The 13170-nt window shown below is 42.3% G+C and overlaps 1 protein-coding gene across 8 annotated transcripts in view; it reads right to left on the bottom strand.

The window, feature by feature from the left end:
• The window catches only part of PFKFB1 (6-phosphofructo-2-kinase/fructose-2,6-biphosphatase 1), a 68261-nt gene that overhangs the window by 563 nt on the left and 54528 nt on the right, over window positions 1–13170 (bottom strand). For 3 of the 8 annotated variants that reach the window (XM_008272667.4, XM_008272669.4, XM_002720028.5), the window contains 3 exons: window positions 3298–3427; window positions 1153–1215; window positions 86–150 (listed from right to left, as the gene is read on the bottom strand). In XM_008272667.4, the coding sequence (XP_008270889.1) occupies window positions 86–150; window positions 1153–1215; window positions 3298–3427 (258 nt within the window). The remainder of the gene's footprint in view (window positions 1–85; window positions 151–1152; window positions 1216–3297; window positions 3428–13170) is intronic. The other 5 variants (XM_070067354.1, XM_070067355.1, XM_008272666.4 and 2 more) reach the window with 3 other exon arrangements.

A 13170-nucleotide genomic window follows, 5' to 3' on the forward strand; every position in this document is an offset into this window, starting at 1 on the left:
AGCTGGGGTGACCTTTCTTTGGAAAAGGGAGATTTGCACCACGTGCTGTGTGCATAGCCAGCTTGGGATGGAATCCCTCACCTACCTCAGGTTTCTCCCGGTGTGTGTTCACAGCCTCTACATTCAGGTAGATGGACTCCACTTTGCAGCCTCAGAAAAGAACAACCCATCTGTGGGTAAGCTCCCAAGGTAAGCATAGGTCTTCCCTGAGGCATCCCCCACCCCTCAGCCCCATACTGTCAGATTGTGACTGCCCTGCAGGGAAGGGAGTTAAGATGAGCTGTGTGGTATGTGGGACAGACGCCAGGCCTAAGAGGCACTAATGGGGTGGGGTCCCCCTCCCAGCTCTGCCTCTGTCTCAGAATTCTTTGAACTTCAGTTGCTCATCTGTAGGTGGGGATACAGATGAGAGAACATGATCTGTGTGGCTTCCCCCGACTCACACGGACTAGGAGCCAGCAATCTAACCTATGATATTATGGAGCTCTGTGGATCATCCAGCCATGTCGGTGCTGAAGAAGTGGGAGAGCCCTGGGGTCATTGCCTTGGGTGATCAGTTCCAGGCAGTTTATTTAAGGACGGTGTGTTACCAGAACTCCAGAAGTGTGGAAGGTTACAAGGGAATATGAGGGAACCTGAAGTAGGAAGGTGCATCGCTAGGGCTTGGGGCTTCTAGAAAAGGTCCAAGGCCCATTTAGCTCCAACCCCGGGGAAGTCACTTTACTTCAGGCTTCTGTATGCCATTCTGCTCCATTCACACCCCATAACAGATCTGATTCTGTCCCTTCACTTCTCACTTATGTCAAGAGGGATTGGGAGATAACTTGCTCTGGTTGGTCTATCAGCTTTTTCTTCAATATGGCCCTAGCATACAATTTGCCTCTGGTCCCCTTTGGGAATCCCTCCTTCAATGGGTTGGAGTTCTATGCTTAGTGCTCTTGCAGAGACAGAGAAAGTTGGAACTATGCTTCAGACTTAGAAGCCATCAGAGTACTTTGCTGTTACTTAGGACCATGAGTCCCACCTGTACCAGGACATCCACCACATACTCAGGTAAACTCCCCCAGAACTCTCCTGGGAAAATGACAGGCTCTAGGGATATGCTTATTGCCTCTAAATGCCTTTTCTGGGATGAGGGCGGGGGACACTCACCATAAGCCACAGGTGTGAGTTTGAGCACCGTGTGCAGAGGGCACTTGAGATAGGGAAGCTCATCTGGAAATGAAGAGGAAGCACCCCTCAGAGACAGGGTGTGGGGCAGGCACACCCTCCCTCCCCAGGCTCCAGGGTTGTTGAGTGCTCCCCCTCCCCCTTCCCCTTCCCAAGTTGAACTGCACAAGGGGCCTATCCCCTACAGTCTGCAGGTGGGAGAGATGAGAGCTGCTGGAGTGGGGGAGGGGAAAGCAGGAGCAAAGGGGCTCTGAGGAAGGGCACAGACAGGGGTGGGGAGGGAGGCGGGCCCTGGGCCGCCCGTCCCATGGATCAGGAGACTGCAGACCCCCCTCCTGAAGTCACACAGCAGGAAGTGGCTGCACGGGGACCAGACCCCAGGAGGCTCCCTGGTCAGGATGCAGGCTCAGGGCCCCACCTCCCTTCACTGACCCTGAACAGCACCGCTGGCTGCTTCCCCGCCCCTAAGGATCATCCTGAGCTTTCCAGCCTGCCCCCCAGCCCAGCCTCCTGGGACACCAGGTTGGGCCTCCATCCTGCTCCTCCCCCACTTGGTCCTCATTGTCCTCGACCCTGGGCGAGGGCTCTTGGCGCACAGTCTCCCTTGTCCAAGTGAGGAACAGACTCAGAGAAGGGAAGCGACATGCCTGGGGTCTGTGACCCAGCCACACCACTGCCTCAGCTGGAGACCTTGAACCAGTCCCTTTCTCTCCCTAATCCTCAGTGTCCCCATCTCACAGGCCAGGATTGGATTAGATGTAATCTGAGGGTACCCTAGCTCTGAGGATCTGTGGGTTTGCATTTCTAGTCACATCACATCTTTGGGCCTCATTCCATCACTTGCTTGAGTAATGGGGGGTAAGAACATGTGCCCAGCCATGCCCTGTCTGGCTACCAGATGGCATGGTCTATGTGGAAAGCAGGTAGGAAGCAGAAAAAAATGGGAGTTGCCTGTGTCCCCTACTCAGTCTATGAATATCTGACAGGAGAGGGCCTCTGGCATGCACCTGGGATAAACTCCTATCCCTGACACTCTGAACTCCATGATCTTGGGCAAGTCACTTCACCTCTCTGAGTCTCCATCTCCTCATATGGACAAGGGAGTTTATAATGCCTGCCTCAGGGTCTCAAAAAATTGCCCTGAAAACAATACAGATATGAACAGATCAGAAATCTATCAGCACAAGGAACCCCATCACACATTCCAATCCACCCATTTCCAATGAGGAAACCGAGGCCCAGGCAGAGGAAATGGCTTGTCCAATGACAAGTTCTCAAGTTCCCTGGGTTCTGATTCTGGAAGACTCCATATGTCAAATACTCTTTATTTTGAAACTAACGTAGGAGAAAAGATATAAGACTGCAGGGCATTGAAGGCAGCAAATATAATTTTGCAGGGTCTTCAAACATCTTCAAAATGTCATGGAAATGCTAATACTTCATACCCACATGAGAAATGTACTCTCACACTTATAGGCGATACAACAGTCTCTTGCCAGACCACCTGTCCTTGTTTTCAGAACAGTGTATGTAGTCAGGGTGTAGAGATGCTGTAAATACAATGTCTAGATCTTTAAAAAAATAAATTACTATTTGGAAAAAAATGAAAATATCACTATCTTGTGGAAACCATCCCTACAGTAAAGACAGAAATGTATGACCAAGATCATGAAGCCACAAAAGGCACTGCCATTTCCTGACACAGCATGTTTCAGAGAAATACTAGCTCAGCTTTTTCAGGTGGAAGCAGACTTAATGCTAGCTTTGAAAACATTCAAAACACGAGCTCAGAATAATACTAATACTAACAATAGCAGCTAACACTTATATAAATAGCTCATAACTGTGTCATGAACTATTTGTTCTAAGCTCTTTGTATTTATTATTTAACTAAACTTCATCATTATTTTCCCCATGTTACAGATGCAGAAATTGAGGCCAGAGTAGTTAAGGTAATTTACCAAAGATAGTATGTGTTAGAGGAAGAATCTGAACCCAGGCATATTTGTTCTAGATAAAGTTTATTTACTAAAGTTTGACCACTGATATATAAAACCCCCAATTGCCAATGTTAGAGTCTCAAATCATATCCAGATCCCCACACTAGGAACAGAGAGAATGTGGTACCTGAACTTTTATCCAAGAAGTAGGCCAAGAGGCACCGCATGACAGCCTGGTGGCAGATTACCAGTACGTTCTCTTGCCGCTCTAGCTCCATTATAACTGGCTCCAGACGCTGAACCAGATCCTCATAGGACTAAAGGTGAGGGAAAGATTTGGAAAAAAAGGGAGATAAGGGACATTTTCTCCGAGAGGAAGAAATAGACTAGGAATCAGGGAAACTTGGTTCTGGGGTCAGTTCCATTGTTGACCCAGTAGTATGAACTCAGGCAACTCTCTTCCTTTCCTAGGATTTCAGTCTCTCATCTGTTAACTGGAGAGCAATCAGTACTGTAGAATAAGTAACAATAACAACAAAACAACTCCCTACTGCAAAATGTCTTCTTCGCTGTATTGAATATAGGATTCCAAAACAAAGAAATCCTTGAAAAAAAAAAAAGAGTGATAAGTGGGCATAGAAGCCCAGCTTCACTGGAGGATATTTCCCAATCAGTAACAAAGAGGTTTGAGTTTTAAAAACCTTGTAGATACAGGAAACAATGCCTTAGATGTGCAAAAAAAGTAGGGTGTTGGGACAGACTCTCAGATTACACCCTCAATACAAGTGCAAACTAGAAAATGTCCCTCCACAGGCAAAGGGAAGGAACAAGAGAATGTTTCTGTCTCTCTGTGGCTCTTGATAGAAATTAGGAAAAGCCTCCTATGAGAATTTATCACCACAAACCTTCACTTAGGTGGGTTAGTGATTCAGAATTACATTACCCATGTGGTTTGAAAAATGTCATCCTGGGGGTTTAATGAAAAGTAGTCCCAAGCCATCTGCTCCAAGGAATGCCTTGGAGAAGCAAATAGAAGCTCTCAATTCTTGTTGTAGAGGTTCCCAAGAGATAAATTCTTGCCAAACTCCAACTCACATAACACATAAGGAAATAAGTTACCATGAGAGAGAATAAGGAGAAGTATCAAGTAGAAAACCCTAAAAACTCAAGATAAAGGATATACAATGTATAGTAAGTATGTTTGAAATCTTTGAAGAAATAAAAGGATAAAATGTCAGGAAGAAGCTAGGCACTATCAATTATGTAATGTAGATTTGAAGAAAAAGATAAATAGAATTTCAGAAAAATATAATCACTAAAGCTGATAACCTGGAGATAAATTTAAGTGTGATCCAAGATGGCTGAATAGAGACACACCCACACTAGCCTCCACCATAGAGAACCAGAACAATAAAGAAAGGGCTGAGTTTCCCAGAGATTGGCTGAGGGGAAGTTTTAGTAAAGAAGTTATGGGAACTCTAAACAGCACAGAGACTCAGAAACCCAGCAGAGAGGCAGAGAGAGAAGAATAAAGCACACCACAGCTCCTTGCTGGGAAATAGTAACTGGAGAGGCCTACAATCCCCCACAGTCGCTACAGACGGGCAGGTCCAACTACAGGAGAATTCCACAGTTCTCACAGGCTTTAAATTGACTTTACAAAGCTGACTGGCATCCAAGCAACTGCTTTGTTCCTAAAAAGGAACCCACACTGCCTCCCATCCAAAGCTCCCAAACCTGAGCATCTGCAGTACAGCTGCTCATAAACGCTGTTCTATATTAGGGTCAGTAAGCAGCCCAGTCACTACCAGAAACCCCCAGAGGCAGAGCCGGGGCACTTCACAGGACAAAGAGCAGGTCTCTCTGCATCCTGAAGCTGCAGAACTGCTGGCCACAAGCCCTAGAGCCATGATTACTCTGAGATCTAGGGATGGTCCCTCTTTGCTTCTTGGATCTTGGCACCAGTAGTAGCCAATACACAAGCCCAGAGTACAAGATCTGAGCAAAGCCCCTTTTGCAGCTCTCAGCACAGGGTGTTGGGTGACCACAAAACAAGCCCTAGCATCACCCCTGTGTGCCCTGTGGGTTCTCAGGGTTTCTGTGTCCTTGCAGCTATGGGACTATGGGTATTGGTGCTACGCTCACACTCACTGGTGGGACCTGAAGGGGCCTATCTTCATTTCTTTGCTTCAGGCTGGTTGCTGCCAATCCACAACCCCCGGCATAACATGCATTTCCATGAGAAGGACCCTACCACATCCTTAAGCTATAACATGCACTTCCGTAAGACTTGGGTAAGGACCTCCACCACATCCTTAAGCTCTGGAACTGTGACCACTGATTCTGTATATTCCTCTGCTCCAAGCTTGCGCTTGCTAGTGCATGGTCTACAGTATAACCTGCCACCATCCTGTGGGATCTGGGTAAGTTACCTTCCAAGTCCAGCAGCACTAGGACTATGACTGCTGATTCTAAATGTCCCAGGGATACCAGGGCTCACCCTGTGGGGCTAGGGAAGAGCCCTATCTGCATCCTGTCAATCCAGGTTTGTACCCACTAGTGCTTAATCCCCAGCATAAACTGTGTTCACCTCATGTGGTCTGCTGAATCTAGCAGCTCTAGGACAGGGATTATTGGAGTTATATTTCACAAGCTATTTGAGTGTATCTTGTGGGACCTGGGGGGGGGGCAATACCTGCATTCTACTGTTATACACTTGTGCCCACCAGGGTGCAATCTCTAGCATAACCTGTGTGTAAAATGTGGGACTGGGGTAAAGTTTCCACTGCATCCTGCAACTCTGGCACTGTGATTGTGGGCTCTACAAATGCCAGGAACACCTGCACTTGCCCTGTGGGAACTGGAGAAGGCCCATCTCCATTCTACTGCTTCAAATTCACAGCTGTCAGGGGACAATCCCCAGCATAATATATACTTTTCCTGTGGGACCTGGGCAAGGTATCCTTCCTATCCTGCAGCTCCAGAACTGTAACTATTAGTACCACATTCTCAGAGTCACCTGAATCCACCTGGCAGGACCTTCTATAGTGGAAAAACTACTTGCATTCTACTGCTCTAGGCCTACATCTGCCAGTGCACAATCCACAGTATAATCTGTATTCATTCCATGGGACCTGAGCAAGGTCCCTTTCACATTGTCCAGTTTTGGGACTGGGGCTTTTGATGTTTTAAGCTCCAGTATCACCCATGCCCATGCAGCAGGACCTAAGAAAGAACCCATACACATTACACAGTTCAAGGGCAACAGTTATTGGTGCCACAAGGCTTTCCTAGTGGGACAAGGGATTACCCACTCTGTCTCATAGCATCGGTAATGTGGCTACTGTTATCACAAACTCCAAAGTATTGATAACCAACTCCCTAAAGCATGAAGATACACATTTTTGGAAGCTCATGCCCACTTCTAAGCCATAGTACTACCTCCATGAACTGCTGCAGACTAGACAACTGTGGTGCTCATAGACACTGTTGGCATTGGATATACTTCTGTGCTTACCAAGAATCAAAGCTGGAGGAATTATAATACCCAATTTGAAAACATATTACACAGCTAAAAAATAACAGGGTATTGGCACAAAACACACATAGATCAATGGAACAGAATAGAGAATTCAAAAATTAATCCATGCACATATAGCCAACTGATCTTTGTCAAAGGTGCCAAGGACATACATTGGAGAAAGGATAGTCTTTTTCATTAATAGTGATGGCAAAACTGGGTATACATATATAGATGAATGAAATTAGATCCATACTTTTCACCATGTAGAATAATCAACTCAAGATGGACCAAAGATCTAAAGATAGTACATGAAACTATGAAATTTCTGGAAGAAAACACAGGGGAAACACTCCAAGACATTGATGTAGGTAATGATTTTTTGGAGAAGATCCCAAAAGTGTAGGCAACAAAAGTGCAACTAGACAAATGGGATTTTATCAAACTCAGAAGCTTCAGCCAAGCAAAGGAAACAATCAACAGGCTGAAGAAACATCCAATAGAATGAGAGAAAAAATTTGCAACATATATAATCTGACCAAAGATTAATATCTAGAATAGATCAGAAACAAAAAGCTCAACAAAAACAACCAATCTGGTTAAGAAATGGGCAAAGAACTTAAATAGAAAAATCTCAAAAGAAGAAATACAAATGACCAAAAAATGTATGAAAAAATGCTCAACATCACTAGCCACCAGGGAAATACAAATCAAAACTATATCACATTACCTCTATCACATGGCTATTATCCAAAAGAGAGAGAGTAACAAATGCTGGAAAGAATGTGCAGAAAGGGGAATTCTTTTTTAAAAACAATTTATTTATTTATTTGAAAGAGCAACAGAGAGACAGAGGGAAATACAGAGAAAGAGATCTTACATCTTCAGGTTTACTCTCCAAATGGCCATTACAGCTGGGGCTGGACCAAGTTGAAGCTGGGAGCCTGAAACTCCATCCAGTCTCCCATGCAAGTAGTAGGGGCCCACATACTTGGGTCATCCTCTATTGCTTTCCCAGGTACATTAGCAGGGAGATAGATTGGAAGTGGAGCAGCCAGGAATAGAACTAGTGCTCTAAAATGGGATGCTGGCACCACAGGTGGCGACTTAACCTGCTGTACCACAATGCCAGACCCAAAGGGAAACTCTTACACACTGTCAATGGGAATGGAAATTGGTATAGCCACCATGGAAAACAGTATGTAGATTTCTTAAAAAATCTAGAAATAGAACTACCAAATAATCTAACAATCCCATTATTGGGTATATACCCAAAATACATGAAATCATTGAATGAAAGAGATACCTGCTCCTTCATGTCTATTGCAGCACTATTCACAACAGCCAGGATATACAATCAGCTAAAGTATTGATCATCAGATGAATGAATACAGAAAAGTGGTATGTATATACACAATAGAATATTACTAGGCCATAAAAATACTGAAATCCTGTCATTTGCAGCAAAATGAATGGAACTGGAGGATATAATGTTAAGTGAAATAAGCAAAACACAGAAAGACAAACATTGCATGTACTTTCTCATATTTGGGAGGTAAAAAAGCCTCAGACTGAATAGAGTAGTGATTACTAGAGGCTGGGAGTGGTTGTGGGAGATAGAGGGAATTTGGATAATGGGTACTAAATGAGAGTTAGATCAAAGGAATAAGTTCCTAGTGTAACTCAGCATAGTGAGAGACTACAGGTAAAAGTAACTTAGTACTATTTTATGAACTAAGAGAAGAAAGAAGCTCCAAGCTTGCAATAATAAAGCAATGTTAAAGAAGGGGAAATATAGATTGCCCTTATTTAATGAATAAAGATTACACACATATATTGAAAAGTGACAATGTTGCCTATAAAGATAAACTTTGGTACAACAAATTTTGAAATCCATGCGTATGTGAAGTCTTCAAAAAGCTTGTGGAAATGTGTATTATTAAAAAAAGACTATGCATGGATTTCAAAATTTTCTGTACCAAAATGAACTTATCTTTTAGTTCCATTTTTTCATGAACTCTTTGAAGTACTGTCTTATATCCATATGATGGAATACTCAGCAGTCTTTAAAAGGACAGAGACAATTTTAAATATAACTGATAAGGAATAAGCTAATAAGAAATATTTTCAAAAATCAAGTTATAGTATAATGATTAGAAGATACTATTCTTTGGATAAAAATAAAAGTGAGGTGAAATCTACATATCTTGAAATATAGTAATCTTAATTTGTTTTATAGCTTAGGAAAAACAAAAGAGTAGTTAAGTAACTTGTTCACAGTCATAGAGTTATCAGCTATTTCTGAAAAGACTTACAATAGCATAATATGAATGGATACTTGTATAGAAGAGAATTGGAGAACTGAATAACAGGGATGAAAAGAATTACTTTTTCCTGTATTGCTTTGGCAAGTTCTGTGTTTTATATCATATGCATGTGTGTGATCTCCTTACTTATGTAACTAAACATATTTAGATAATTCAATGCATGGTGTAAACATATATTAGACATAATTTAAGGAATAATAGAAATTTGGAAGATAAAGCTGAAGAAATTACTTAGAACACAGCAAGGAGATAAAAATAGAAAAATAAAGAAGTAAAAGGAGACATGAAGGAGGGGACAAGACTAAAACACATCTAATTATATTTTCAGAAGGAGATTATGGAGAGAATATAAGAGGAGAATTTTTAAAAATAAAATATCTGAGGGGCTGGCGCTGTGGCACAATGGGTTAATGCCCTGGCCTGAAGCACCTGCATCCCATATGGGTGCTGGTCCTAGTCCCGGCTGCTCCTCTTCTGATCCAGCTTTCTGCTATGGCCTGGGAAAGCAGTAGAAGATGGCCCAAGTCCTTGGGCCCCTCACCCACGTGGGAGACCAGGAAGACACTCCTGGCTTCTGGCTCCTGGCTTCGGATTGGCATAGCTCCAGTCATTGCGGCCAATTGGTGAGTGAACCATCGGATGGAAGACTTCTCTCTCTCTCTCTCTCTCTCTGCTTCTCCTTTATCTGTGTACTCTGACTTTCAAATAAATAAATCTAAAAAAAAAGCTAGACCCAAAAGGATAAATATCACTTTAAAAAAATAAAATAAAATATCTGAGTTTTTCAAAATTGATAAAGAATCCTAATCTCCAGCCAATTCCAAGCAAGATAAATAAAAAGAAACTAATATGTAGACATATGAGAGTGAAACATAAAGGGAACAAAGATGACTAAAAACAGCTGGAGAGAAAAGAAACAATTAGAACAAGAGTAAATTTCTTAGCCACAATAGAAGCTAGAAGACAGTAAACATATCTTAAAAGTGCTTAAAATAAACAAGTCAATTAGAATTTTATACTCAGCCAAAATATAATCTAGGATTGAGGACCTACCCCCACCCCAAGGTTATTTCTATGCAAAAACAATGGTGAGTTTACTATCAACAGATTCTCACTAAAGAATCTTCTAGGGGCTGGTATTGTGATGCAGCTCTTGGCTGCTACATTATTGGTATCCCATGTTGGAGTCCTGGCTGCTCTGCTTTCAATCCAGCTAATGTTCCTAAGGCAGTGGAAGATGGTCCAAGTATTTAGGCTCCTGCTACCTATGTGGGAGACCCAGATGGAATTCTGGGTTCCTGGGCTTCTGCCTAGCCCAGTCCCAGCATTGTGGCCATTTGAGGAGTGAACCAGTTGGATGGAAGATTTGTGTGTGTGTATGTGTGTGTGTGTGTGTGTGTGTCTTGCTCTCTCATTCTGCCTTTCAAACTGAAACATAAACAAACAAGAATCTTCTAAAGGAAGGTGGAAAATGAACCCAGGAAGAAGACATGAGATTCAAAGGTCAAGAATGATCAAAGGACTCGGTAAACAAGTGGTTAAATATAAATAAGCATTGACTTATGTAACAATAATAATAATAATAATGGTAATTCATTTGGGGGTTAATATTAAATTAAAATACAAAACAATTAACATGCAAATTAGGAAAAACAGAGACCAGAATTTAAAAAAAAATTTTTTGACAGGCAGAGTGGACAGTGAGGGAGAGAGAGAGAAAGGTCTTCCTTTTCCATTGGTTCACCCCTCAATGGCTGCTGCTTCCAGTGTGCTGCGGCTGGCACACCACGCTGATCCAAAGCCAGAAGCCAGGTGCTTCCTCCTGGTCTCCCATGTGGGTGCAGGGCCCAAGCACTTGGACCATCCTCCACTGCCCTCCCGGGCCACAGCAGAGAGCTGGACTGGAAAAGGAGCAACCGGGACAGAATCCAGCACCCCGACCAGGACTAGAACTTGGTGTGCCGGCGCCGCTAGGCAGAGGATTAGCCTATTGAGCCGTGGTGCCAGCTAAGAGAACAGAATTTTAAAGTTCTTCTATTACTTAAGGGGAAGGTGGAGATAGTGATGTTAGATTTTGTTAAATATACACATGAAAATGTTAAGGGTTCCAATTAGTTGTACAACAACAAAAATATTCCAGTGGTTTTTTAAACACAATTTTGTATCTTTCTCCCTTAGTAGGATATCTAATAAGAATACAATTAATGGGGCCTGCGCTGTGGCATAGTGGGTAGAGCCACCGTCTGCAATGCTCGTATCCCAGATGGGTGCCGGTTCAAGTCCTGGCTGCTCCACTTCTGATCCAGCTCTCTGCTGTGGCCTGGGAGAGCAGTGGAGGATGGCCCAAGTTTTTGGGCTCCTGCATCCACATGGGAGACCCAGGGGAGGCTCATCTCTGGCCATTGTGGCCATCTGGGGAGTGAACCAGCAGATGGAAGACCTCTCTCTCTCTCTCTCTCTCTGCCTCTCTGTAGCTCTGCCTTTCAAATAAATAAATAAATTTTTTTAAAAAAGAATACAATTGATTAAGATGAAATTGTTTTTAAAATATTATGAGTATGGGGCCTGCATTGTGACATAGTGGGTAAAGCTACCACCTGCAGTGCTGGCATCCTATATGGGCACTGGTTTGTGTCCCAGCTGCTCCACTTCTGATCCAATTCCTGGCTGGTGACCTGGGAAAGCTGAAGAGGATGGCCCAGGTGTTTGGACCCATGACACACATGTAGAAGACTTGGATGAAGCTCCTGGTTTCTGGCTTCATCCTGCCCCAGTCCTGGCCATCTGGGGAGCGAAGCAGTGGATACAAGATTCTCTCTCTCTCTCTCTCTCTCTCTCTCTCTTTCTCTCTCTCTCATTCTCTATCTCTGTACTGACTTTAAAATACATAAATAAATCTTTAAAAAGCATTAAGGATAACCTCTAAAAGAACATTAACAGATTATATAACTTAAATAAGAATGTCAAAATGTTATCAATCCTAAATAAGGCAGGAAAGGAGAAAAAGTAAACTAAGCATGGAGACCTCAGGACAAGATAATAGAAATAAACTTTAAAAATCAGCAATTGCTATAAAAGTAAAACTTACCATTCAAATGACATATTTTCAGTTTGGACTAAGAACAACAAAACCCAACTATAAACTGTTTATAAAAGACACAAAATAAAAAAATACACAGAGAAGTTCAAAGTAAATGATTTGATTATTGTTTATAGCCCTTGTCTATATTCCTATAGTACAGTGGTCTTTTGACTTTTTACTCATTGAACGCTATGGTTAGTGGTGCATTGAGACCGTGATTATAAAGTAAATAAAGTATGTTACTGCAAAAATTAAAGGGAAAAAAGAAAGTAAGGAAGGAAAGGGATTGAGCGAGGGAGGAAGGTTATGGTTATCTTCTTAGAATATATCTATTAAATCTGTTCTTTTTATTTAATAAAATAAAAATTGAAAATAAAGCAAATGAATAAAGTTGAACCAAGAAAATGAGAAAAAGGGGCCTGGCACTGTAGCATAGTGGGTAAAGCAGCCGCCTGCAGTGCCAGCATCCCATATGGGTGCTGGTTCGAGCCTCAGCTGCTCTTCTGATCTCTGATATGGCTTGGGAAAGCAGTAGAAGATGCCCTTGCACCCACATGAGGGACCTGAAGAAGCTCTTGGCTTCTGGCTTTGGATGGGCCCAGCTCTGGCCTTTGCAGCCATTTGGGGAGTGAACCAGTGGATGGATGGATGGAAGATCGATCTCTCTCTCTCTCTCTCTCTCTGCCTCTGCCTCTCTGTAACTCTGCCTTTCAAATAAAACATAAATAAATCTTCAAAAAAAGAAAATGAGAAGAAATATTGTAAAACTATATTAGGTAAAATATACTTTTCAGCTAAAATCATGATAAGAACAAAAGACATTTCCCTTCTATGTAATAAAAAAGTACCATTCAATGAGAAAATATAATTGCTTTAAATTTGTGTATCTCTAATAACAGAGCTTCAAAATATATAAGGGAAAATGAGGGCAAATTAAGACTGATTTTATAATATTAAAACTGACTTTATAATATCATATCTGAGGATGGGGATAAAACTGTGAAAGTACTTTGAAATCAAACAGAACATGTATTATATCTACCCAGATGTCCTGCTTTTCTGGTAATGTTCCCAGGAATTTGTATCACAAATGGAGTATGACTAAAAAATGTTCTAAAATATAGAGCCATC

The sequence above is a fragment of the Oryctolagus cuniculus genome, chromosome X (assembly GCF_964237555.1).
Source record: "Oryctolagus cuniculus chromosome X, mOryCun1.1, whole genome shotgun sequence".
NCBI lineage: Eukaryota > Metazoa > Chordata > Mammalia > Lagomorpha > Leporidae > Oryctolagus > Oryctolagus cuniculus.